The sequence below is a fragment of the Catharus ustulatus genome, chromosome 4, assembly GCF_009819885.2.
Source record: "Catharus ustulatus isolate bCatUst1 chromosome 4, bCatUst1.pri.v2, whole genome shotgun sequence".
Lineage (NCBI taxonomy): Eukaryota > Metazoa > Chordata > Aves > Passeriformes > Turdidae > Catharus > Catharus ustulatus.
In genome coordinates, this window is record NC_046224.1 from 75,984,581 (window position 1) to 76,008,471 (window position 23,891).

The 23,891-nt window shown below is 40.6% G+C and overlaps 1 protein-coding gene across 18 annotated transcripts in view; it reads right to left on the reverse strand.

The window, feature by feature from the left end:
* Positions 1–23,891, reverse strand: part of MICAL3 (microtubule associated monooxygenase, calponin and LIM domain containing 3) — a 159,028-nt gene that overhangs the window by 93,159 nt on the left and 41,978 nt on the right. For all 18 annotated transcript variants that reach the window (XM_033056897.2, XM_033056882.2, XM_033056889.2 and 15 more), the window contains exons 2-9: positions 10,576–10,954; positions 5,177–5,384; positions 3,828–3,944; positions 3,045–3,146; positions 2,383–2,538; positions 1,741–1,841; positions 911–1,168; positions 225–340 (exon numbers count right to left, since the gene is read on the reverse strand). In XM_033056897.2, the coding sequence (XP_032912788.1) occupies positions 225–340; positions 911–1,168; positions 1,741–1,841; positions 2,383–2,538; positions 3,045–3,146; positions 3,828–3,944; positions 5,177–5,384; positions 10,576–10,839 (1,322 nt within the window). In that variant the 5' untranslated portion in view covers positions 10,840–10,954. The remainder of the gene's footprint in view (positions 1–224; positions 341–910; positions 1,169–1,740; positions 1,842–2,382; positions 2,539–3,044; positions 3,147–3,827; positions 3,945–5,176; positions 5,385–10,575; positions 10,955–23,891) is intronic.

Below are 23,891 nucleotides of genomic sequence, written 5' to 3' on the forward strand. Positions count from 1 at the left end.
AGGAATATTCTTACATTTTTTACTCCTCCATACACTTCAGTTTAACAATGCCTTGGAAAATTTTTTTTTCTTCAACTGAATTATACCCTCAAGCATTCTCTAAAAACAGTGAGAGTCTGTATCTCCCATTCTGTCTACGTATTTGTGCTAAGAGAAACTGGAATGAATGGTGTGATGTTGGAGGATTGGATTAGAACTGTAAATGTATTCACTTTCTCCATTACCTCTCTGCAAGAACTTCCAAAGGACTGGCTCCAAGTGACCAACTTCGTACCATCCAAGCAGAGTCCATTGCAGCCAAAAATCCCCTGGCTATTCCAGTTCCCATTGGCCAAAAGGGCTGATATTACAGGTTACCAAAAAAAATAAAATAAAGAAGCAGAGAAAGGAAAAGCATCACTTACGGAAATTTTTAAAGAAGTATGAAGTACATATTCAGGCAGTAATCTGCTGGGAAATTTTAACTCAGTAATTAGCTTCAAGCTTCACTCCCACTGGGTTAGAGGAAACCAGATATATGATGAACAGTTCATGAGCTCTCCCAAAGCCGGTGTCCCTCTATTTCCAACAATAATTCATAGCCTGGAGTGCCTTAACAGCTTCTCCTCAAGACAGTACTCTTTAACCAACTACAAAATGCTAATTATTGGCAGGCCTACATAAAGTTCTGTAGAGTCAACTTTTCCCAACAAGAAGCAGATGGAACAGACAGAACTTCAGTAAAAGCCCTGCACACATTTTCTTTAAGAGAGATCATTACCATGCTAAAAATTCTGCTTTCCCAACACTCTCACCCTCCCTCCGAACCTGCCCCTTGATCCTGTAACAACCAGCAGCTGTCCTGCCAGCGCACATATCGCAGTGATGGGTGCAAAACTTGGAGCTCATGCCCATGCAGGTGAGCACACACCTCGAGTAGGCTGTCCCCCACCAGTGCCACGAGGAGCTGGTGGCCATTCTGCTCGCGCACCAGCGCCGCGTTCTCGGACGCGTACATGCACGTGAAGTCAAACATGGCCACGTCGGGTTGCCCGTAGTGGTTGATGGCAAAGTCCAGCGATGGCAGCTGCTGGTTAGTGGAGAAATCTGCTGCTTCCCTAGCGTAGTTCAGCAGAGCCTCCTGATCCACGTTCTCCCGTGACAGCAAGACCTCGGTGTCGGCGTGGTCCTGCCAAAAGCAGCCAAGTCAAAGTGCCATGGGCAAACCCACAGATGTGTTTTGAGACTGGTATATAGGGTAGCTGGCATTAAAATTGTGACAGGTCCACTCATACAAATTTGCTTGCCAATTTCATTCATTCCAATCTGTGTTAATGCCTCCAGGAGCAAACCTATAAATCTTTTATCGCAAACAGTAATCAGTCCTGCTTGCATTTCTGACTGTCAAAGGGCTAAGAAACTTCTGGGCATTTTTCATTTCCATAGAATAAGGGAAGAACAACTAAACTATCAAATATTCTTTTGGCATATTTTAGCGTAGCATGAACAAAATTTCCAAATCTACAAAGGGAGACAAATTTGAAAAGGACAGGTTTTCTAATACTCATCTGATGGTTTAAAATACTTCAGAAGGGCATTAATTGCCTCTTAGAACAAAATTACATTCACATTCTAAAATAACAGCTTTATAAAAACATTATATGATGGAGGAAAAGCACATTTTCTTACTTTCATCTTAGCAAAAGTAAATTGTCACCACAATTTTAGCTTACAGAGAATAGAGGAGAAGTTAATACCCACATGCCGTATCACTCCTTTATCCAGCAGGCTCTGCTTTTTGGCAGTCATGACAAAGTAGTGTGTATCATCTTTGTAGTAGACAATGTTTTCCAAGTCAATGCCTTGTGACAGGACAAAAGACACGGTAGTGAGGGAACAAGTTAGGAGTTATGTGCAACCAAGTTGTACCAGAAGAAAGCAAATTGAAACTGTATGACTAGAAAGAGACAGAAACAACACCAAGCAACCTTCTCCCATGCTCTGGGTGACTTGAAAATCTGAATTGTCAACAAAACCACAGACAGCACATTCCATCTGCTAAAGCTACCTCTTTTAAAAAATCCATTTATTATCACTCTAAGGTTTGCATTCAGACGTGGAGGGCAAAAAGCAGAACTCTGGATTCACGACCTCTTCCCATTTAGGGCTCTGATTTCATGAAAACCGTAAGAAAGTTCTCCACTTCTGAACCAAAATGACACACATCTGCTTTGTAAAGCACAAAAGCTGCAAAAATTCAGGGAAGTCAGATTTCAGAGACAGCAGTGACTGACTGCTTTGCACAAGATGCTTGTTTCTTGATTAAACACACAAATCTGAGCTGCAAATTGTAATAATAGAGACAGACAGTTTTCACTGGATATCTGTCAAGTGTTGACAAACCTGTGGCATCTCGGAGATCCTGGAAGAACTTCTGGTTGAAGATGAAGGCCACACCACTGATCTCTTCTACTTTGGCTTCAGCTGTGGTGTTGCGGTTGATGAAGTTTGCTGTGATAGCAATTGCAAGTTTACCACGGAATTCCTTTCGGCGAAACCCTACAGGATAAAGGAAGGATAAAGCTGCAATGCTGAAAATCAGACACACTTCAGAGAAAGTTCAGGATGCCATAAACTTTGTGCACTCACAAAGTACAGAGAGAGAAGGGAGTTGATGAGTTAAACCCCACCACCCTCTCTCTCATCTCTGTTCCCTAAGCTGCAATTTCCATTAAAAACTTAATAAGGGATTCTCTGCTACACAGAATAACATTCAATACCTCAATTCCTACACCTAAAGGCAGGAGTGACACCACTACTTAGCTAAAGAAAAAGTGTAGGAAAAATGATCCAGATCAAAAACCCTTATATATTTATTAGTCTAGAGGAAGAAAACAAAGACCACCAATGTCTGTGCTACAAATGGATTTTTACATGGACTTTTAATCTCCCTATCATTTGTCATGTGTCTTTCCAGATGTTGATTGGCATGTTAAAGGCCAGTTTTTCTCTAATAAATTTAAGAATAAGTTCTGTTTGGAGGTGAATTAGGGACACACCATTACCTTCTAAGGTGTTTCTCCTGCCATCCCCTCCAATGATTACTTCAAACTCATACTCAGACACTGGATGGGTTTTGGGGTGGACCAATGCACGCCAACCTATTCCTGTAGGTAAACTTCAAGTTAATGATAATATAAATGGCAATAACAATAAAAAAACAAAACAAAAAGTTTTATCCTTCAACACATGATCAGTCAAGAAACCCTGTAGGACAGATATCTACATTGATGACAGGGCTATTGCTGAACGGTGCAACTATTCCAGGCGAATCAGAGGTGGAAAGAGTTCTGTTAAAACTCCCTTAATTCATTTAAGGGCCACTACAAACTTCTCTACAATCTATGCAATTAATAAAAGGCCAAAAAACAAGTCAGCTACATCTCCTGTGGTGATGAGAGAACAGGCTTCACAATGATACTAAAAGCATCACAAAGATCATTCACCAATATAAATATCCTCAGTGAACGCAATGAAAGGAGTTGTTTCAAAATCTTATCAGAACGTTATGTAATACGCTTAAGTATTTTAGAAGCAATTACAATTTACCATGTCTTGGTCTATTTCTGTGTAGTCCTGGTGACTTTGCTTCATACAGTAACTAATTTGGATTTATCACTAGAAAAAACAAATCCTACTAAAAATCCAAGCAAAAATGGATTAATAACTGTTCTTATTAACAGAGCACGAGGAAAAGATTTAACATCTTAAGCAGAGCTAAGGAGTAGGAGCCTGTGTATCCTACCACAACTTCCCCCTCTTCTACTGCCCATTTCAGTGCTACTTGCTTTCATTCTCCTGGTCCTCTGGAGGGTAAACGAGCCCCCGAAACTCGACATTGACATGGATCTCTATTCCCAAGATCAAGGCAACCTTCAGGAGGATGAGCTGGAGCTGACGGATACCTGGGAAAAAAAAAAGGCAGATGATTAAGAAATAGAAGAAAAAGAAAAGAGCACAAGTGCCTGTGTGTCTGTGTGACATTACTGATACCCTGACTTAAAGGTCAGTTGCTACTTTCTCCTTCCCCATGGAGAAGTTTCAGTCCCCTAATCAGCAACAAGGGAAACAACCAGAATATGAACTGCAGGACAGAGAGGAAAGGTAGCACAGGCAGGACTGCACTTGTCACAGATGGCAAAGAGCCACTGGACCAGCCTGGCTGTAATACTGACCTGCACCTCCATCCCAACACCTCCAGATTAGTGAGAGCATACCAAGATCCTCACCACCTCTTTGCTCTTCAGGTAACTTTGGATTACACTGTGCAAACTCAATTTTATGGAAAACACCTCACTGCCATGTTTCATATACTCAAATGAAAAAATCCTTCACCTAAACAGTAAATTTTAGTTGTGCTGATACACAAAAAGGACAAAATGCATAAAGACTGAAAGAATAAAAATGAAAAGAAATTAGAAGGAAAACACAATCTGCAAGACTGAAGTTATAAAGATTTTCCATTTTACCTTTTGTTGTTAAATTAAAAAAAAAAAAAAAAAAATGAGAGAGAGAACATAAATTGGTGGGCACCACCTGGCTGTGCCATTTACAGTCAATCTTGGGGAAGAAAAAAGCAAAGAAAAATAACTCCTGCTCCAGCAAGGCATTCAGCTTTCAAAGAAGACTGATTTAACATTATTTAAAAATCATCAAGATTATTCCTAATTTTAACATATAAACATTATTTTATCAAAACGTATCTTCATCACATTTCTGAAAATTAACAAAGCCAAAACCATTCCTCCTTTCTCCACACATTCACACAAGAAATTTCAAAATCATGCACTAATTTTCCTTTACAAGCTGCTCAAGAGAAACAGAATAGTGCAGCAGCTGCAGGAATGTATCAGCAAAACACAAAAATTATCCATTTAAAAAAAAAGTTAGAGTTTTAAGTGTACTTTTCAGTGTAGGAAGAAGCTATTCCTTAGGAATGCCTAAGAGATGGCATAAACACTGCATGTGTTTATCTCATGACTAGCCCAGCACACACAATGCAAAGGCAATGCTGAATTGTGCCATAAAAACTAGAGAGCAGGGACTGGTGTAGGTTGCATTTCCATTACTCCACACTTTCACCTTCTTCCCCCAAGGAAGAAGCAGGGCTGCTGTGTCCAGCCCTGGTTGTACTTACTGATGTGGTCTATGGATCCTGCACAGAATTTGCCGTAGAACTTTTTGGCGCCGAGGCCCCTCAAGTCGTGGATGGTGAATGGCCACAGGTGCAGCACATTATTGCGGGAAAAGGCATCCCTCTTCTCTATGACCACCACCTTGGCTCCCAGGAAGGACAGGTCGATTGCTGTACGAAGGCCACAGGGTCCAGCTCCGATTATCAGACACTGCAAAACAAGCAGCACAGGGTAAGTGCACAGTCCTTGGAGGAAATGGATACTCCTGCTGCAGCTTCCCAACGTCCCACGGCTCTTAGGGATAAGTGCTCTTGGTCTGAAACATAAGCTGAAATATCAGATCAGTCTTTCTATTTCTACCTGCCAAGTTCTGCCACTGATAAGCAGAAACCATGACCTGAAAATGAAGTATATTGCAGAGCAGTGAAAATAGTCAGGAAGCAGGCAAGTAAAACCATGTGCTTGCAACCATTGCTCTAAGAAGAGCTGCCAAGTCATACTCGCCAAGCTATACGAGTACCTGGAGAGCAACAAGATTTCTGAAGGCTTTTTCCTCCCACACTCTCTATTTTTTTCTTCAAACAAAACAAAACAAACTCAAAACAACCCCCAGAAAACTAAAACAAAACCAATTACAAGTTCTCCTCTCATCTTCCAAACCCTGAGCTGGCCTTTCTTAAGAAAATTTTCAGTAGCATTGCAACACTGCAGCAGATAAACACAAGACACTAATGTTTTCATAAAGACCATAATTTAGAATAATAGAATAACAGAGTAGCCAAATCAGAGCACTCCAAATTATGCCTTTGTTGGTGTTTTGGTGCTTGTACTACTGCAGCAAAGGAGACTTCAGGGAAGTGAACATCACGTAAACACAAACTTTGTGTGACCAGACACATTCCTCCAACCCTACCTTTGTCCTATGAAAGTTCTCACTTTCTCTTGTCCTTTTCCACTCCATACAAACTAATCAACAGCTTGAGAATGTAAAATACGTGCGTGTCTAGCATTGAAGTACCTTCTGATGCAGCAAAATAATTTCTGATTAAAAACCCAAGATAGTCAGGAGACACTTATCCACAGAAGCAGAGGTTCACAGAGAAAGTGTTGGTATGTGCAGGCACATAATAAATACAGTACACAGTCCAATCTGTCATATCATTATTGTACTTTGATTTCTACTGAGTAAACCAGAGACACGGAATAAAGACCTTGTTACAGAGCTGGCTGCTGCTGCTGCCATGTGATTCTTTTCCAGATCCTTCTGGCTGCAAAAGAAAGCTCTTAGAGAAATTAAGTATGCCAAAATTTAACCATGAGCCAGTGTTCTGATAAACAACCAATCCCAAAAAGCAAAACCTGGTGTTCAGTCATCATCCCCATCTGACAATTTTTACAGGCTGCCACATTCTCACCACTTACTCACTGGGCCATAAAGTCTGTAAGCACCATGAAACTGCAAATGCAAAGCCTGAATGATGAAAAACCAGCACAGGTTGCAGCTCTGATGACACAGTTATTGGCGTGCAAATTCCAGTTAAGACTACTGAGTAAGGTAAGAAGTCACATAAATCTGAGGACAGAGATCCAAGTCTGGAGGAAAGGGAAGAGAATAATAAAACCATTGCTTCTTTAGTGGCTTCAGGAACCTGAAAGCATTTGGAACAAAAGACACACCCAACCTCTGAGCTAATAAATACCTAAATAGAATTATATACTGAACAGATGTCCATCTTGTAATTTGATATAAGGGATCCTCAATTAGGATCTACTGTATTATTTGAATTTAATAATGCTTTCTTTGTAGTTAAGTGTAACTCCCAAACACCACCTTGTCTTTCTTTTTTTAAATTTATGAGAAAATTAGCTCAGCATATCATACTTATTCAGGTAACAATTTTGCTTGGCTGACAACTACAATCTTCAAAGAGCCTGGATTTCAAAAACACACTGAATTGGGTGTGACACTGACTTCCTTGACAAATTCTTAGATAAATTTCCACATACAAAATATTTATGATTAAATACACAACAGTACTTTGTTGCAATCATACTACAATCAGACTATTCAAACTCAGGTTTCATGAAATTATAAACTAGTTTTTAGTTTCAGTTTACTGCAATTTTGTCACAGGAACTTAAAAGGTTTTTTCCTCTCTATCCTTCCTCTATCCATCCATCATAATAGGATGTGGTTAAAAGCATTTAGGTTATGTTTAAGAGTCTAGATGTTCTGAATGCAAAACACTCAGGTAAGGAACTTAGGGTCAGAGCTGCCTTTTTTTTTTTAATACCATCACAAAAAGCATTCAATAGTTACAGAACACAAAATCTAAGTACAATTAAAAATAGAAAAGATTCTTTTCCACCTCTGTTATTCCTTGTTCCCTTTCCCCTCAGTGCCCCCAAGCAATTGCTGCAACTCCCTGCACTGAAGCTGTCTCACCCTTCAAAAACACTTCTTGCTCAAGATCTCTCAGACAGATTATATTAAGTTTCCAGTAACAATGCCATGGAAATGGAACATCAGATGCAAACTGAAATGCTGTATTCTCTGTATAACCAATGAAGAGAGAGCACCAATTGTAACTGTTTACATTTGGACCAACAATCACATCCTAGATGTTTTCAAGAACTCTGATGATCTGAATTCTAGTTAGCCTGGATGCTGGCCACATGCACAATCTGCCCAACTCCAGGCACAGCATCTCATCCCTGAACAACTTCTAAATGGGCAATTAAGAGCTATCATACAAAGCATGAAAACTTCAGAATCGGTTTATGTTCAAGTGTACAGAAGTCAGGCTTCCTAAAGAAATTACTGACTTCTGTTCTGACATGGATAAAACTCTAATCTTTATTTTAAATTCTATCATCTCCACATGCCCACTTAAATTTCTGTACCTTTTAATCAGCAGTTTGCAAATTACATTAAACATTAGGAATAGAAAGCAAAGTGAGTTAGGAAACATCAAATCAGACATGACTCAGTTCTCAAAAGGTCTCTGCTTTCAACAGTTAAGATTATCTCTTAAGAACTACATTTAAACATTTAATGGCAGATAATATTTGGATAGGAAACAAGAAATTAATAGAAACATATATGATAAGAGGAACACATAGTGAAGTTTAGTTTAAAAAATATATCCACTGCAGCCATTGCCCACTCCCATCACCATGACCCTTCACACCACCACCAAGTTCTGAGGTTTCTCCCTCATCATTCAATCAAGAACAGCCTCACAAGAAGAGATGTTTTCAAGACACTTGGTTACAGGCATTTATTCAAAGCACACCCTTTTCTGATGACTTTTGAGCCTCGGTACTCGCCTGGGTCTCCAGGTATTCTTTCAGAGCACCATCTCAAAGACTCATTTCTCCCATTCCTCTCATTGCCAACTTCCCAGGGGGCATCACCCATGATCTCATGTGTGATCTTCCTCTATAAACTGTCTTGGCGTCACCTCATTCAGAGACCCTGGTTTCATTAGCTTTGTCAGAACTGTCAATTTACAAAACTTCTCCAACTCAAGAGCTGGTTACTTTTCGGCCAAGCTAAAACCTCTACCTTTTTGAGTATGGCTGCCTAGTTCTTAATTCAATCCCAACAGAACCAAATAGAGCTCTAATGTCCTTCTACACTCAGTTCACCCCTTCTCATAAATATACATGTCACACTCCATTTTCTGAATGCTTTTCACAGTTGGATGTCACTCTCCACTCACATCTGGTTTTCCATATGATCTCACAATCAAGCACTAGCAAATTCCCTGCCCATTACATCTCCTCTTTCATGTTTCATCTCTATTATTGAACCCACCTCTTCCACAGTGTTAACAAATACAGTCAAAGCGTAAATGCAAAAAATCACTCTTACAGTCTATTATTCAAATAAATTGAAAATTTCTACATCTTGCTCCCTCCATCTCTTTGTCAAAAAAACCATAAACCAAAAACCATAAGCCACCTATCTCCATTTCAGACTTAAACACCCTAGTTCAGTTCAATCCATTTTGTTTCATACAACGAAGAAGCAATTCCTGAATCTAATGAATGCACAGACCAGTCAATTCTGCAGAGAATTTAGAATTTTTCCCATTATGCTCATAGTGCTTGCAAGGTTTATTCCTAAGCATACACAAGATTATTATGTTTATCTTCTGGGAAATCCTTCCTTTCTTATGTCGCCTGAAAAATGTCAACTTTAACAGTTGGATTTTTGGGGTGTTTAAGCTACTTGCCCACTGTGACTACCAGCAGTGCCCAATTGTTTGATTTTCAGAATGTTCAATGAATGAGTTTATAACAAATGAGTTTACCAAGTGTTAATACTATATATGTCTCCACCCATATGAAAATGGCCACTGGAAAGTGAAACAAGATAAACAATTAAGAAACTAACATAACTCTCTTATATCCAGTTGGAGGAAAATAGAAGTCCACAGATCTGAAATTACGTTCTCCAAACAAGATATATTTCTCCCTCAACTCTACACTAAAGAATTAGTCATTAATTCTTTCAATTAAATTACTTCCTTCTCTCCAAAGGTGATTATTCAAGAGAAAGAGCAGCATCTATTGTCCTCAATGTAGCAGGACAGAATCTTGTTCTAATTTTATCCTATTCTGCACTATTTGCCTTTTTTGCAAAAACAAGACTGCTTGATTATTTACAAAACCAACCTACTCAAGTCACATTTCAATAAATGAGATAAAGAACTGCTTTCAAACTGCACTGTCCAAGGGGTGCAGCTCACAATAATTCAGGTTGAAAAAAAAGTAAAAGGCTCTGTGTGTGTGTGTGCAAAAGCAGGAATTCCTGCAGTAAATACCACACATACCAACCTTTTGAAAAGAATTGGTATGAGTTTCCACAGCATATTTTTTCCTTTGAACCTAGAATATAGATGATCACTTTCTAAATAATGGGAAACAGTCTGTTTTGCCAAACTGGCAGTAAAGCTGTATTTTCTTGAGCCGTAAGAATTTTCCAATCAAAACTGGAAATTTCCAAACATGCATATTTTGTACCCTAGAGTCCAACAGCACACATTCCTGTTACTGTCAAAATACAGAAAGACAACCAAGATTAAAGGCTTATCAATTAAGATTTTCCAAGCCATCTATCTGTAGGACCGTTACCACAAAAACTTACAATGTAAGAACTTGCTGGCTGCTTCTCCTGAATAAAATACCAACATTCAGGTGGGCAGTCACATCTGGTGGTGACAAAAGGAACTTCTGATTGCTGATCAAATGTTAAAATTGTGAGAACATTGGTGAAACTTGCCACAGCTTGCAGTGACACCAGGCAATATCTTTCTACATCCATACCTTTTGAGCGTGTGTTCAAGAGGGATTGGGTAATAGCTGCCTGGACCGTGGTGAGTGAACCTCTTACCTTTGTGTTGGCGCATGCTTTCCCCTTCTTGTAGTCCTTATGGCTGCCTCTTTTATCCAATTTGGCCCATAAGGCTTTGGCTTTCCAGTAATTGAGCTTGGACTTGAGTTTGTGATAGAAGGAACGATAGTCCTTGGGTTTTAGTTCTAGGTGGTCACAGAGCTCCTGGAAAGCCTTCAGAGTCCCCTTGCAGGTGGAAGCCTGGACAAATCTGTCGAAGAGAACATGAGCCTGGTTCACCTTCTCATTTTTACTTTCTTCCATGCTTCACACGTGGCAGCTGCCCAGGGAGGCAGCTGTGCTCTTCCAGTCCGCCAGATTTCCCGATGGTGCTCCGCTGAGCCACTTTCACCTCTGGCTTACAAGCATTATTATTAACCTATAAAATAAGAAGAAAGTGTAACTGAACTTGTTCTTTCTTTTTTGTTCCAAAATTTTGTCAAAGCCTGCTGAACTGAGAGCCCAGATTCCCAGTCAGTCCTCAGCCAATTGATATCCCGTGGATTTCTGCCCAAGCTGACTGAAGCAGAGGCTTCCACAGTTCATTGAGCCTCACATCTCACATCTGTTAAATCATAAAATACTTTAACCTGAGCTAGTGCCTTGGAAGTTTTATCAAAACTCATTCTGCATGAAGAGCAGAGAAATTACAAGCAAACAGGCAGACGTTGCACGACATCTGGAAGAAGGCAGAGACTGTAAAACAGAACAGGCAAACCCTACTGGGTCACAGTTGTATGGAACAGCACAGCAATGGTTATGGGCTGGTCTTAAAAACACTACTGCCACAAAGCACTTGAAGAGTTGGTGCTCTACCAGCAAAATAAGCCTTCATTCTAAAAAGACATCTATCTTGTCTCAAAGAGAGATGAGAGAGGATGGCACAGCACAAGCTGATACAGAACCCTTGCCAAGAGTGGTTTTTGCACAGTGATGGTTACTGTGATCTTAAAACTAAGTTAAACATGCTAATAGCGATCCATTTCTGAGGAAAATATGTCAAGGCTGAAAAAAGGAAGCTTGTCTGTGTTGCATCAAGCAGTATAAACATTTCCCTTACCTAAAGCCCATACACAGATTTTTGTCAGTAAATGAGCAGCTTAAGAGTGAAATGTAGCTGGTGCATGAGCCCTCTAACATTCCCATACTAATTCCTCTATTCTCTTGTTTCCAGCTTGTTTTGATAGGCAGGCTCAAAATACAAAATTTTAAGTGGTAACTGGGGTCTACTTTAATTTGCTATCATGAGCTCTGCTGCTCGTTTCTAGGATCCCTCAGAAGCAGGCTGGAGACCTACAGAACTCACTGGATGGATCATGATTAGAGATTTTGTCTCAAGAATAGATATCTTCTTTTCCTCTCTCTTTTATATGGAATAAACCTTTTTCTTTTTTTTATGCATAACACTAAGTACATACACTACATTACCCTATTTGTTGAGAAAGAATAGCTCTGTTTGCCTTCAGAGACAAAGGCAGCATGGGAACATTTGCACAAACTATGAAAGTGAAAGCACTTCTGAGGTGCTTTTTGCCCTCGGCTTTTTTTTGCAAAGGGTATTAAGGTAAAAAAAGGAAATATGTGGACTTGGATAAAACTTCTTAGATTCTCACTAGCTCTTTTCCTGCTTCCAGCAGACAGGAAGCCAAGTCAAACATTACAGTTCATGTTTCTTCCCCTCCCATATGAACAGCTCTCCAGTAGTTTATTTGGGCACTCCTGCTTTTCAGCCTAAAATGGTATTTATTGTTTATGTTTAGAAACAGCAAAGGAGACCTGGAAAACTTTATATACAGCCACAAACTGGTAGTTTTTAAAAACAACAGTTCCTACAGAAGTCAAAGTGCAACCATGGGTTATAGTGCAGAATGCAGTTCTAATGTTATTAGGACAACCACCTTAGGACCCAGTACCCATGAAGCAGTTTTTCTAACCGGCTGATGGTGATGCCCATGTCCATATCAGTACTGCTCACTAAGCCAATTGGAACTGCTTGCCTTATTTTCCAACTTCACTGTTGTCAAGCTGGAAACATGCTTCAGCCTTGCACCTCAGGGAATCCAATGCACTACTACAGAGGCTTAAGTCTAGCCCTAAAACAGCTTGGTTTGAAAGGGACCTTAAAGGTCACATAGTTCCAACGCCCCTGCTATGGGGAGGGACAGCTCCCACTAGACCAAGCTGCCCAAAGCTCCATCTAACCTGATCTTGAGCACTGCCAGGGATGTGGCATCCACAGCTTCTCTGGACAACCTGGGCTAGTGTCTCAGCACCCTCATAGTAAAGAACTTATTTCCAATATCCAATCTAAACCTGCCCTGTAACAGTTTGAAGCTATTCCCACTTATCCTGTCATTCATGTCCTTGCAAGTCTCTCTCCACCTGATACTGAAGGTTTGTGTCTCCTCTTGTTCTTAAGAAGAGTATTATAATGCACTCCAACAAAACACCTCTAATGCTGAAGAAGTTATTTCAGTGTCTGTGTGTCATACAAATACAATAAAATATCTACAGTCTAAAGTCATATGCCTCATTAATCAGCACAACATTCCAAGCTGAATACTCTTACATTATTCCCCCCCACTCTACCACCCAAACACTCACCTCACACCAGTGCTTTGGATGACAGACTTTTTCAGAAAAAGCAATAGAAGTTATGTGACCTAAATTAAGTGGCATCACAATTTAGGTCTGTTAGTCCACATTCCACTACTGATACACCACCAAGTAAGGACAGCACAGGGATCATTTCTTACTCTTGCTTCTCCTGTAGATTTTCCACTATGGAAATGAAGTAGCATTGGTTTTCAACCACCCAAGGACCCCAAAGTTAAAACGCAGCCTGCTTTCCCTCTAGGAACTTATTGCCAAGCCAGCAGAACGGAGGTCATTTGAGCCAGCACATTCCAAGGGCCACCTTAGCATGGCAGCTGTGCCCAAATCCCATTCCACAGCTTGGGAAATCAGTTATGCCCACAGGTGAAACACCTTCAGTCACCACATTAGGTCACTCCCTAGAACTCTGCATTCCTGATGTAAACACCCTGAGCCCTTGGAACCCACGAGCAACACGTCAGAGAACATGGAAATTACAGGAGGAAAGCAAGGGCAGGCAAGAATTATTTGCCAGGTTTCCAGGGTACTTGTGTGCCTTGCTGGCTGCTCTGCAAGCGTGCAGTATCCTGCATGTTTTGTCTCGAGGCAGCTGATTGCTGACTCAGATGCTGGGTGAATTCCTTGGCTGCTGCGTTGGGCAAAAAGACAAAGCCCGTGGAAAAACGCATGCAAGAACAGTGTTCACGTTGCTATTTACAATAATAGCAGGAGGTTGTCACTGACTCATGGCTCCAAGAACCCTCAGGATCTCCAGTACTCACCCAGGACAAAAGAAACCAACGAAAAACACAGATGTAGGCAGTGAATAATTCCAGGTGGTGGTTCCTTCACACAGTCACCACAGATGCAGGAATATGAATATTTTATCGAATGCATACACGAGAAAGAAAGCACAGTGCCCTACTTCTGCCAAAGGCCAGAGATAAAAGGAGATTTTTCCAATTCTACACATAATGAATTTGGTTGTGCAAATTGAAATTCTACATTAAGTGCTGCAAATGCAGGGCTTATACATTTCAGGCAAATAAACCCCCATTATATGAGTCACCACCCCCCTCTAGATGTCCATCCTAATTTTGTTCCAAGTGTTCGTTCAAGCAATGACTTGAGCCTGGGAAAAGAATAAAATACTACAGGAATGCATTTTTCAGCCATCTCTTTTCTTCCATCAGAAATTGAGTTAATTCCATCTACATTCACAGCTCATTCTTTCTAGCCTAAATCAGGAGTGACTAAAACATTTGCCAAAGTGACTGCCTAGCTGCACTTTGAAATGCTGAATTTCTCTGAGCACAATGTAAATGCTTTCCTCCATTTTAGTTATTTCACACCCAGGCAAACACCACAGATGCACAGACAAACCTCTGAGAAGTCAGGAATCAATAAGTGTTAATACTGTATTGAATCAGAGAGCAAACTGGCCCATTATCATAAAACTACTCTCCAACAACATTCCCCATGCCCTTTCACAACCTCTTCTGTAGCTGGTGCCTAAGCAAGGCTCAGTAGCATGCTGTGGAAACTCCGAGATGCCTGCAGCATCCAGGCAACTTGGTTAGCAAAAGCCTAAGCACAGATTATAGTTAAGCTTATGCTACAGACATGGGGACACCTATTTTTGTCTCTCTATTCCACCCAGCCTCCAGTTTTCTTGTAGGAAACCAAATATCTTTGAGACTCTTATTCCTCATTGAATCTGTATGAAATTGTTCAAAAATTATTAAGGATGAACCGAAAAGCAGATGAACAAAGAGCTCAATCCTGTAAGCCTCCCGTCTTTAGGAAGCCACACCAAAATTAAAAAAAAAAAAACTTTACGCCAACAAATGAAAAAGTTCTATTTTAATTTCCCAGATAGAATTTATTTTACTTTTAGCTAAAATTGAAAAAAATTGATTTGCTACAACATGTTCATGACTTTCTAAGTAAGCACAGGTATCAATAAGTACAGCTTTAGGGCAGTGGTACAACTGTGGAACAGCTGGCAAAAAGAGGACAATTTCAACAAGAAAAGCTAAAGCCAAAACTGGCAATGATTTTAGCTCCATATTATGCAGCCCAAAAAGGGGAAAGCAGGAGGACAAAGGCGTGGTTGCCATTGTTCGCAGCTTCCCTTCTACACCAGATGGAAAAGGGGCACGTCAGCACTGTCCACAGTGTGTTTTGAGATGGAATTCAGATCTGCTCCTACTCCTAATATTCAAAACTCAAGCAAATAAGCTGTCAAAAATCCATGTTTTAATGCACCTGTTAAACCTGATCTGGACATTTCTGCCCACCACATGGGAGAGTCTTTTGGATCTCCACCTCTTGCCTGTCTACCCTCCCTACCAAGCTAGGCCAAAAGTGGGAGAAAGAGAAACCAAATATAAACCTGACTGCAAGTACAAGAGCCTTTAGCACATAGACAACCAGTTGATAGAATTCTCATGTAAAAAACAAAACTCAACCCAGTACTGACTGGAGAAGAAATGTTAACTAGACACATGAACATGGAAACACAAACACAGAAGCAGTTACAGAAAATATTTTGGATCCCAAATTCACATCGAGGCACAGAAGGAAAAATGTGTACATTGCTTATGACTAACCATTTCTTCAATGCCACAACACAACTACTGAAAGCATTTGACCTACAAAATCCAACCTTTTATCTATGAGAACTCAAAAAACATACTTTGCTGCTGCTGTCATATACAACCCTTTGATCACAGCACTCCCTACACTGAATGAACACTAACAAAGAAAGAGACCAAGAAACAGATTAATGCTTTTTGCAGGATGGAGGAAAAAAGGAAACTATACTAAGGAAGAGGTAGCTGTTCCCTCAGATGATAAGGGAATAATAGTAGGACACCTGGATAGGTGTCATTCCCACACCACGATGTAACAGAGCAACACAGTAAATAAATTCTCTTACCTGAAGTGCTTTGAAGCTGTTCCTGATGTTACATTTCAACATAGAAATGCATCCTAAAGATAGTTCCCACCCAATTTTACAGCTGGATTTCCCCAGAGTTCTGCAAGCACTATCTAATAACCCTAGGAAAGTGCCTATTTAAAAAACAAAACAAAAGAAAGACTCCTAAAATCACTGGAATTACACCTTCACAAAACTTTATTTCTATGGGGATAAAAATAAATGGGGATAAACAAATTGGTTGCCTTAGCACAGCCAGGTATCTCAGCTTTTGACACCACACAGAACACGGACCCATTTTTCCAAGCCAACATGCTGTGTATGCCACAAGAAACACCAGCTTTTTTAAGAAAAGCTTTACTGAACATTAGAGAACAAGAACTTCTGAGCAGAATGAAGACTGGAGGCTACAAACACACTTCAACAATTTTTGCAGTCCAGTGAGCCAAGTGCTCTGAGGTGTCCAGATTCTACCAGTGCACTCATCATCCCAGACCATTCCATGGCAGGAATGGGAGGAAATAAATAGAGCCTGTATTTTTATCTTGGAAAACATTAAAAAATCTCATAAAAGGAATTATCTAATGAAACTCACACGAACATACCTGTAAAAATTTATATACGCGAAAGCTTCTATCTGCCAGAACCTAGCACCAAAACACAAACTGCAATGACCACAGAAGTGATCACAAAGGAGAAAAGACAATCAACAGGAACAAATAGACAGATAGAACCATAGAATATACAAGTGACAGGAGGATAAAAATTACCAATCTTTATAGAGCACATAAAATGGTTCAGAGATCCAAAAAATGAAAAGGTCTAGCACCCTCTGTAGTATGTGCTTGCTTTATCTTATAGGCAGTTGCCTCCACTTAAAGTGCTTCAGTTCTCCCTCTCTTTACCTAATGAGCCAGGGAAGGGAACAAAGCCAGTGAAGGGTCTGAAGCACAAGTTGGGATGGAGCTGGGGTTGTTTAGCCTGGAGAAAAGGAAGCTCAGGAGTCATCTTATCACTCCCCACAGCCACCCAAAAGGAGGGTGCAGCCAGGTGGGGGCCAGCCTCTTCTCCCAGGGAAAAGTGACAGGACAAAAAGACAGTCTTAAGCTATGCCAGGGGAGGGTCAGACTACACATCAGGAGGAATTTCTTCAATCCACGGGTGGGCAGGCACTGGAAAGCTGCCGAGGGAGCTGGGGGAGTCACCATCCCTGGGGTGTTCCAAGGAAAAACTGGACTTAGTGCCATGGTTTGGTTGTCACAGTGGTGTTTAGTCATAGGTTGGACTTGGTGATCTCAGAGGTCTTCTCCAACCTAATTGATTCTGTAATTCCCCCTTACATAGGTCGAAGATTACTTATCACTTGGAGTCATGGGATCAAAACAAGGCTCAATTTACCAAAGCCCCCTTCATTTTCATCAGTCATTAAGAGAAATATTTAGCACTCCAGAAGCAAGCTCCAAGATTGGTCATTTGTGACAGCATTTATTTGAATCACAGCAGATAAGATGGCTAGACTTTCAACTCCAGGGCTCACCCCTCTGTGGTTTGGCAAATCCAGACTCTCAAAAAACAAATATTCCAGTTACAGTAAAAAATGAACATGGGAAAGCAAGTTTTATTTGTGCTGCTTCCAACTCTTAGCTGTAATGGGTGTGGAAAAGAGGCAAGCACTTCCTGAAAGGAAGTGGTAAATGACAAGGGAGTTAGAAAACAGGATTAGAAGATTCCTAATTTCACCATTTTTACACAGTCAGCTAGGTATGACATCAGAAATCCCCTGCACTGAACAGTTCAAACAGATTACAGCTTATTTAATGGATATACAACCATTTTCTATGGAAGACTGATTACAGAAAGCAGAGGAAATACAAAATTGTGGAATCTTCTTCCCTATACATGTCTTGCAAGACTTTTGGGAGTCAAGAAATCTAAGTAAATAGACATTTGAATAAAAGAGCTGTAAAGATTTCTCCAACCCACAAACCACCATTTAGAGACTGCTGAACTTTAAGAAAAAACCCAACAAATCCAAGCTTTATTCTAGGACAAGTTCAGGAAGGGTTGAGATCATGCTATAACCCATGGGGTGCAACCTTACCTTGTGTAACTACCACATAATAGATGCAGAATAAAAAAAAAAAAAAAAAAAGACCTAAAAAATAAGACCTAAACCCAGACCTCCAGAACTGCCACCTCCTTTCCCTTAACAAGAACAGTCCAGCCAGGAACAGCATGTCCAAGACTCACCTGCAGAGAAGGTGACTGGTAATTTGTCACTCTGCATCCCAGCTATTTGATGCTCCCATCTGCCCCTGTCCCCAGCCCATGCATGGCCATTAAGACCCAAGTTCCCCCAGAGCTTCACTGCTGCCAAAGAAAACCCCCAGAGTTTATAACCACTCATGGGTGTACCCTGCTCCTGTAACTCAAACCAACACCCCAGCCTTCCTTTCTCCTTCCAAGTTATGCATGAAAATATGTGCTCTGCAGTCTGTCTACACACCTAAAATCAGAAATGGCAACGACAACACGCTCCATCTTGGTTAGATCAGGCTGCATTCACAGCCATGTACTGTCCTCCCACATCAATTACTATATTAGACCATAACATACAATTAAGCAATTCCATTTCATGTTGCAGAGGTGGAGAACTACACACCTCAGCAAGAGCACTATTGAATGAGCAGAGTCTGAAAAGGGCACCAAGCAGGATCTGAAAGGAACCAGAAGGAAACTACTTTCCATCATGCCTTCTCTTTTTGGTCAGATTCACTATGGAGTTACACCTCGTTTTTACAGTAAAACTTAATTGCTAGACTCAAAAGGCATGGGGCTTCTAGATAACAGGAGAGATACCGAACATGTTCAATAGACACAATGTGAAATCCCAATTTGTCACAAGAAGAAAACACTCCCACACATTAATCCTATAACTTTTATTTCATAAACGAGATCATTTAGTTGAGGTCTCTTCCACACATCCCACAAACCTCCTCTATAACTTCTCCCAGGCTGCATTCCTGTAGACATGACTTTCATTTCAGAGGGAAAGAAAGTCTTTATCACATCCTTTCCTCAAAATACTCTTACTATGTTTACTCCACTGTATTCTTACTATGCTTACATTTTGGAGTTCTTGACAGTATGTTAAACTTTGTTTAGTATTTACCCTTGATAAACTTACTCATGCAAATCCTCTTTCCAAGATAAGAATACCAGCCCTTTGCACTCTGGCATGCTCCACAATCCTCAGTAAGGATAACAATTTTAAAAAGCAAAGCAAAAATCAAACCCTTAGCAACTAACAAAGTCACAAACTGTGAGACCATCAAATGACAACTGATGAAATCTATCAGTTTAATGAAAGATTGTCTCTGTTACACAATCTGCTCTGTCTAATGCTTCCCCATCGTTTGTTTTCCATAGGTACACGGAAAGCTTTTACCAGGAGACAGGAATGTATTTTAAGCAAACAACCAGTACAACATTTTGGCTTAATCTTGACAAACAGACAGAATCATGCATTTTCTCATGCTACAAAATATAGGAGAATCACGAAAGGTAATCCAAACTATAAGCAGAGAAAGGCAAAACCAAAAACTCTAGACATCAAACTTTCAGCCCAGGGTATCAGATAATACCAATTGCACATATTGTTAGATAAGTTATAAATAGCAACCAGGCAGCACCTTCCCCACTTGGCTGGACATTTGACTCCCAGCAAACACAGGGCAGTTTCAATTACCCAGATAGCGATTTCCCTGCAGCCCTGGAACCCGCAGCATGCCTCTCTCAGCACAGACCATGCCAAGCTCAGTGCCTGGAGCCAACCAAAATCTGTTAGGAAATCAGCTAGAGCAAAGAGGTGGAGGTGGTTCTGGGATTTACCCTCCTCTCCCTGAGGCTTTGGCAAGCAGCTCATGGAGGAAGATGGCATTCATCACTTCCAGAGGCAGACATTACCAGTCTCCTCAAATACAGCTGCACTGGTGGGGACATGAAAAGACTTGGTATGAATTAGTCAGAGATTACAACCAACCTCAGTGTAAAGATGCCATCAGCAGAATTTGTTCCTAGTAGGGAGGACATCTCTCCTTGCCTTTCATCTCAAGGACTGTTCTGTTTAAGTCTTTTTAATTCCATCCTCCTTTGGATAAAAGCCATTCCTCTGCAAGGATATCTGGGGGTCTGAGGCAGATAGCTGAAGGTTCAGAGAAAGTGGCCCTATGAGGGGGCACAAGCATTCCCTTGGCTTAAAGTGAGGCTGAGAACCCTCACCGAGGGAACCACGAGCACTTTTTGTGCAACACATCTGGGCACACATCATTAACAGGCAAAGCTCACCATGCTCACAGACTGCAGTGCCAAACAATGACTACCCAGGAGGGTTTCACAGGACTCAGGCACTGCTCTGCTCCTGTGCTGCTCACAGGTCAGGATCTGTCCCATAGGGCAGTCCAGATTTCCACTGGTTGATGATTCAGTTCTGGACCTTGGACTCCAACTGTGTAATTTCCACAACCTCTTATTCCATTACATCCTGTATTTGAGCACTAGCCAGAATGACCCTTATCCAAAATGCTTTTAACGCAGCAAGAAGGAGCACAAGAAACTGCAGGTCACTTGTGACTTTCTCAGTGACAAAACCAACAGGCGACCGCTAGCATATATCTGGAGAAAAAAACCACTGAAATTAAGAAGAGTTTTCTTCAACTTCATTCATCTTCTGCTTTCAGGCTCAGTCAGCCAGAACAGACTGGTAGCAGAGCACAGCTCTGTAAATTGGGAATGACCAAAAGTGGTGGCAGAACCATAGCATGCTTTCCTGGAAATCCACATGGTGCACCTGGAGAGCATTAACTTCACAGAACAACCTGAGGTCTTCAACATCTGAAAACTACTCTCTCTCTGACAGTAAACAATTTAATATCTATATATTTACTATTAGATTATGCTAACAGAAACAAACGTTGCTATATCAAGAAAGCTTAGTTTTCTCCAGTTTGAGGACTGAGAAATGTAAAGGTTTTGTTTCTTATTACACTGGTAGCTACCAGTAAAATCCATGTCCACTCTCCACTCCCCTGTCATTTCCCATATATACACCCCAGAAATTGTCATGTGTTTTTTCTTTTTCCATGGACCTGAAAGATCTGGCTAACTGTAGAGAAAAAAATTCTTGTTTCCCGGGACAAACCAGAAAACTCTTCTGTATTCGGTACTTGAGATACTTGCGAGTGACCACAGTAATAAGCAATGTTTGCTTTTAACCTTTAATTTCTGCAACACTCCTGTTTATTTTCTGGAATAGAACAGACTATTCCAGTTGGAAGAGCCCTACAGTGATAATCTAGTCCAACTGCCTGGCTGAACAAAAGTTGAAGTGTGTTAAGGGCACTGCCATAATGAAAGTTCATTTCCCTTCCTGCATTTTGTTCTGTAACTATAGGGAATAACAGAGAAATGCTCATTTGAAGAGCAAAAGGTAGACAAAAGCATCTAATGCTCATAAAAATCGGTAATTTCCTACCCTTATCACACTGTGACCAGTGAGATTATTACAGTTTTTCATGTTTCATCCCTGTTATCAACCCAGACATTTCTTCCTGAGCCAGTTGTTTTTATGATCAATAGTTTTCTTTTAATTTCCAGGCCAAGTTTACACCTCTCTGTTCCTGTGATGATGCTGACCTATGCATTAGCTTTCCCTCCCTTCCCACATATATTTATAGACCATGCCTTTGTCTATTATTTATAGACATCTCCCCTTGACCTTCATTATGCTAAGGTCAAATCAAGCTGTCTTGGACTAAGATAGGCTTTCTTTTCCTATTCTTCCCAAAGAGAAAAGTGCATATTGTTAGGTATGGGGTTTATAAGTTTGAAAGGTGGGGAGGTTGTGTGATATTAAGAAAAAATATAGTTGTACAGTGTATTTGACCAGATGAGTTCTCAGAGGAAAATGGTACAATACAGTGTACAGTACATCCCTCTCCTGCCCATTCTGGGATTGCTTTAGCTCATTCCACCTCTACAATCCACAGCTAGGATACATTTTAATGTACTCATCCATCAAAGGAATCATTCTTTCTCCTTTCTTGGTTATTTCCAAGTGAAAGGCCATCAGACTGTCTCACACTATGGAATTTAATTTAATGCGTATCCTATAAGTTCAAGTTCTTTCTACAGAATACCAACGTGAAGGTAGAGTTGGTCTCACAGCCAGAGAAATACAGCCCTGATCCTTGAAGAGCAGGAAGAGGAACCCTTCCCCTCCAAACTACTTTCTTCCCCTTCTAAACACAATTTGGTCCTTTCTGTGAAAGAAATAAATATGGTATTGGGATGCAACAGTCTTTTCAGAAAAGAGATGCAGTATCAATGACATGGAGCTTCAGGTGGAGCTTCATGGGGAAGATTGCCACAGGCTGTGGTCAGCACTTGTGATCAGCCCTTCCAGGCTCCTCTACTTCCTGACCTACATCTATCAATATAAAAAATAGAGCAGAACACCTCCAGGAGTGGGGAAAAAATGTGTTGGCTTTTGTCCTGCAACTCGTTATTTGAAATCAGGGAAGGAGGGTTCTAGAGCACTCTCCAACAAGGAAAGCCCAAGGCAATTTCCCATTTCATTAAGAGAATGGAGTTTCCTGAGACTGAAAAGAAACAGGCCACATGCTAGGATTTGCCTCCAAACTAATCCAGTGTTTTGATATCACTGTATAGATGAAGAAATGACAATATGCACACAGTTGACGTGCCAAGCCAGAATTACATGCTCCTAACCCTGACTGCAAACATGTATGCAAAGCAAAGCAGTTCTATTGAAGGTTCATTGAAGGCTGTGCAAAATTAACAGGTCTAAGGCCCTTAGCTGCATCAAGCTGAATTTCTGTGAAAGCAGCTGATTCTGCAGCCATTTCTGTCACCCTCTGTCCTCTGACAAGTGTTGTGTGGGGTGGGAAGAAGTGAGAAGAGAAGCAACCCTATCATTTCAAACTCCATTCCCCTGACAGAATTGATGAAATTTTGCTTCTTGCTCTGTTTTAAAGAATTACAGCCTTGAAAGCTGAAGGTGGCAAGAGACTTCCAGAGTTTTGCCTGTATGCACAGAGCTGCCAGAAACAGTGCTGCTAACAGTGTTGTCTGGAAAAGCCATTCATACAATTTCAAGAAAACTGTGCTTTTGGTAGAACAGCTCACTAAAGGCTGCTGGTATGCTCCTGCATATTGTTTACCTTGGAAAATGAAATTTGAATGTTGTTTTCCCTCAAAGGCAAAGCTGTGCAAAGAAATACTTCAGGCAATTTATGCCACATCTGAGTCCCCACAGCTAATAAAGGAATGTAAGATGACTACAAGCTATGTGGGTATAATCACTTCACCAAATTACATAAGACAATTTAAGAGATAAGTACTCTTCTACGTGCTCCAAGCATCTATTATATGTTGCCCAGGAGTCCATTATCCCTAAAGAAGAAAAATTATTTTCTGTCTTTGAATTGCTTTTAAAAATAACTAAAATACCCCAACAGTGTTTTTGATTCAGCATTGCTCTAATCTGATCTTGAATGAGCTTTGTTTTCCCTTCTCCACGTATGCTATGGAACAGTGATTTCACTTTCATTAGTTCCCTGGCTAACTCCTTAGATCTGACAGTAATACAGTCATTAAGGAGATCAGCAGGGTCTCAAGTTTAACAGAAAGATCAGTATTTAGACATGTCTGTTACTTCAGTGCAAGGTTGCTGGCACATGTATAAACAGCCATAGATTGA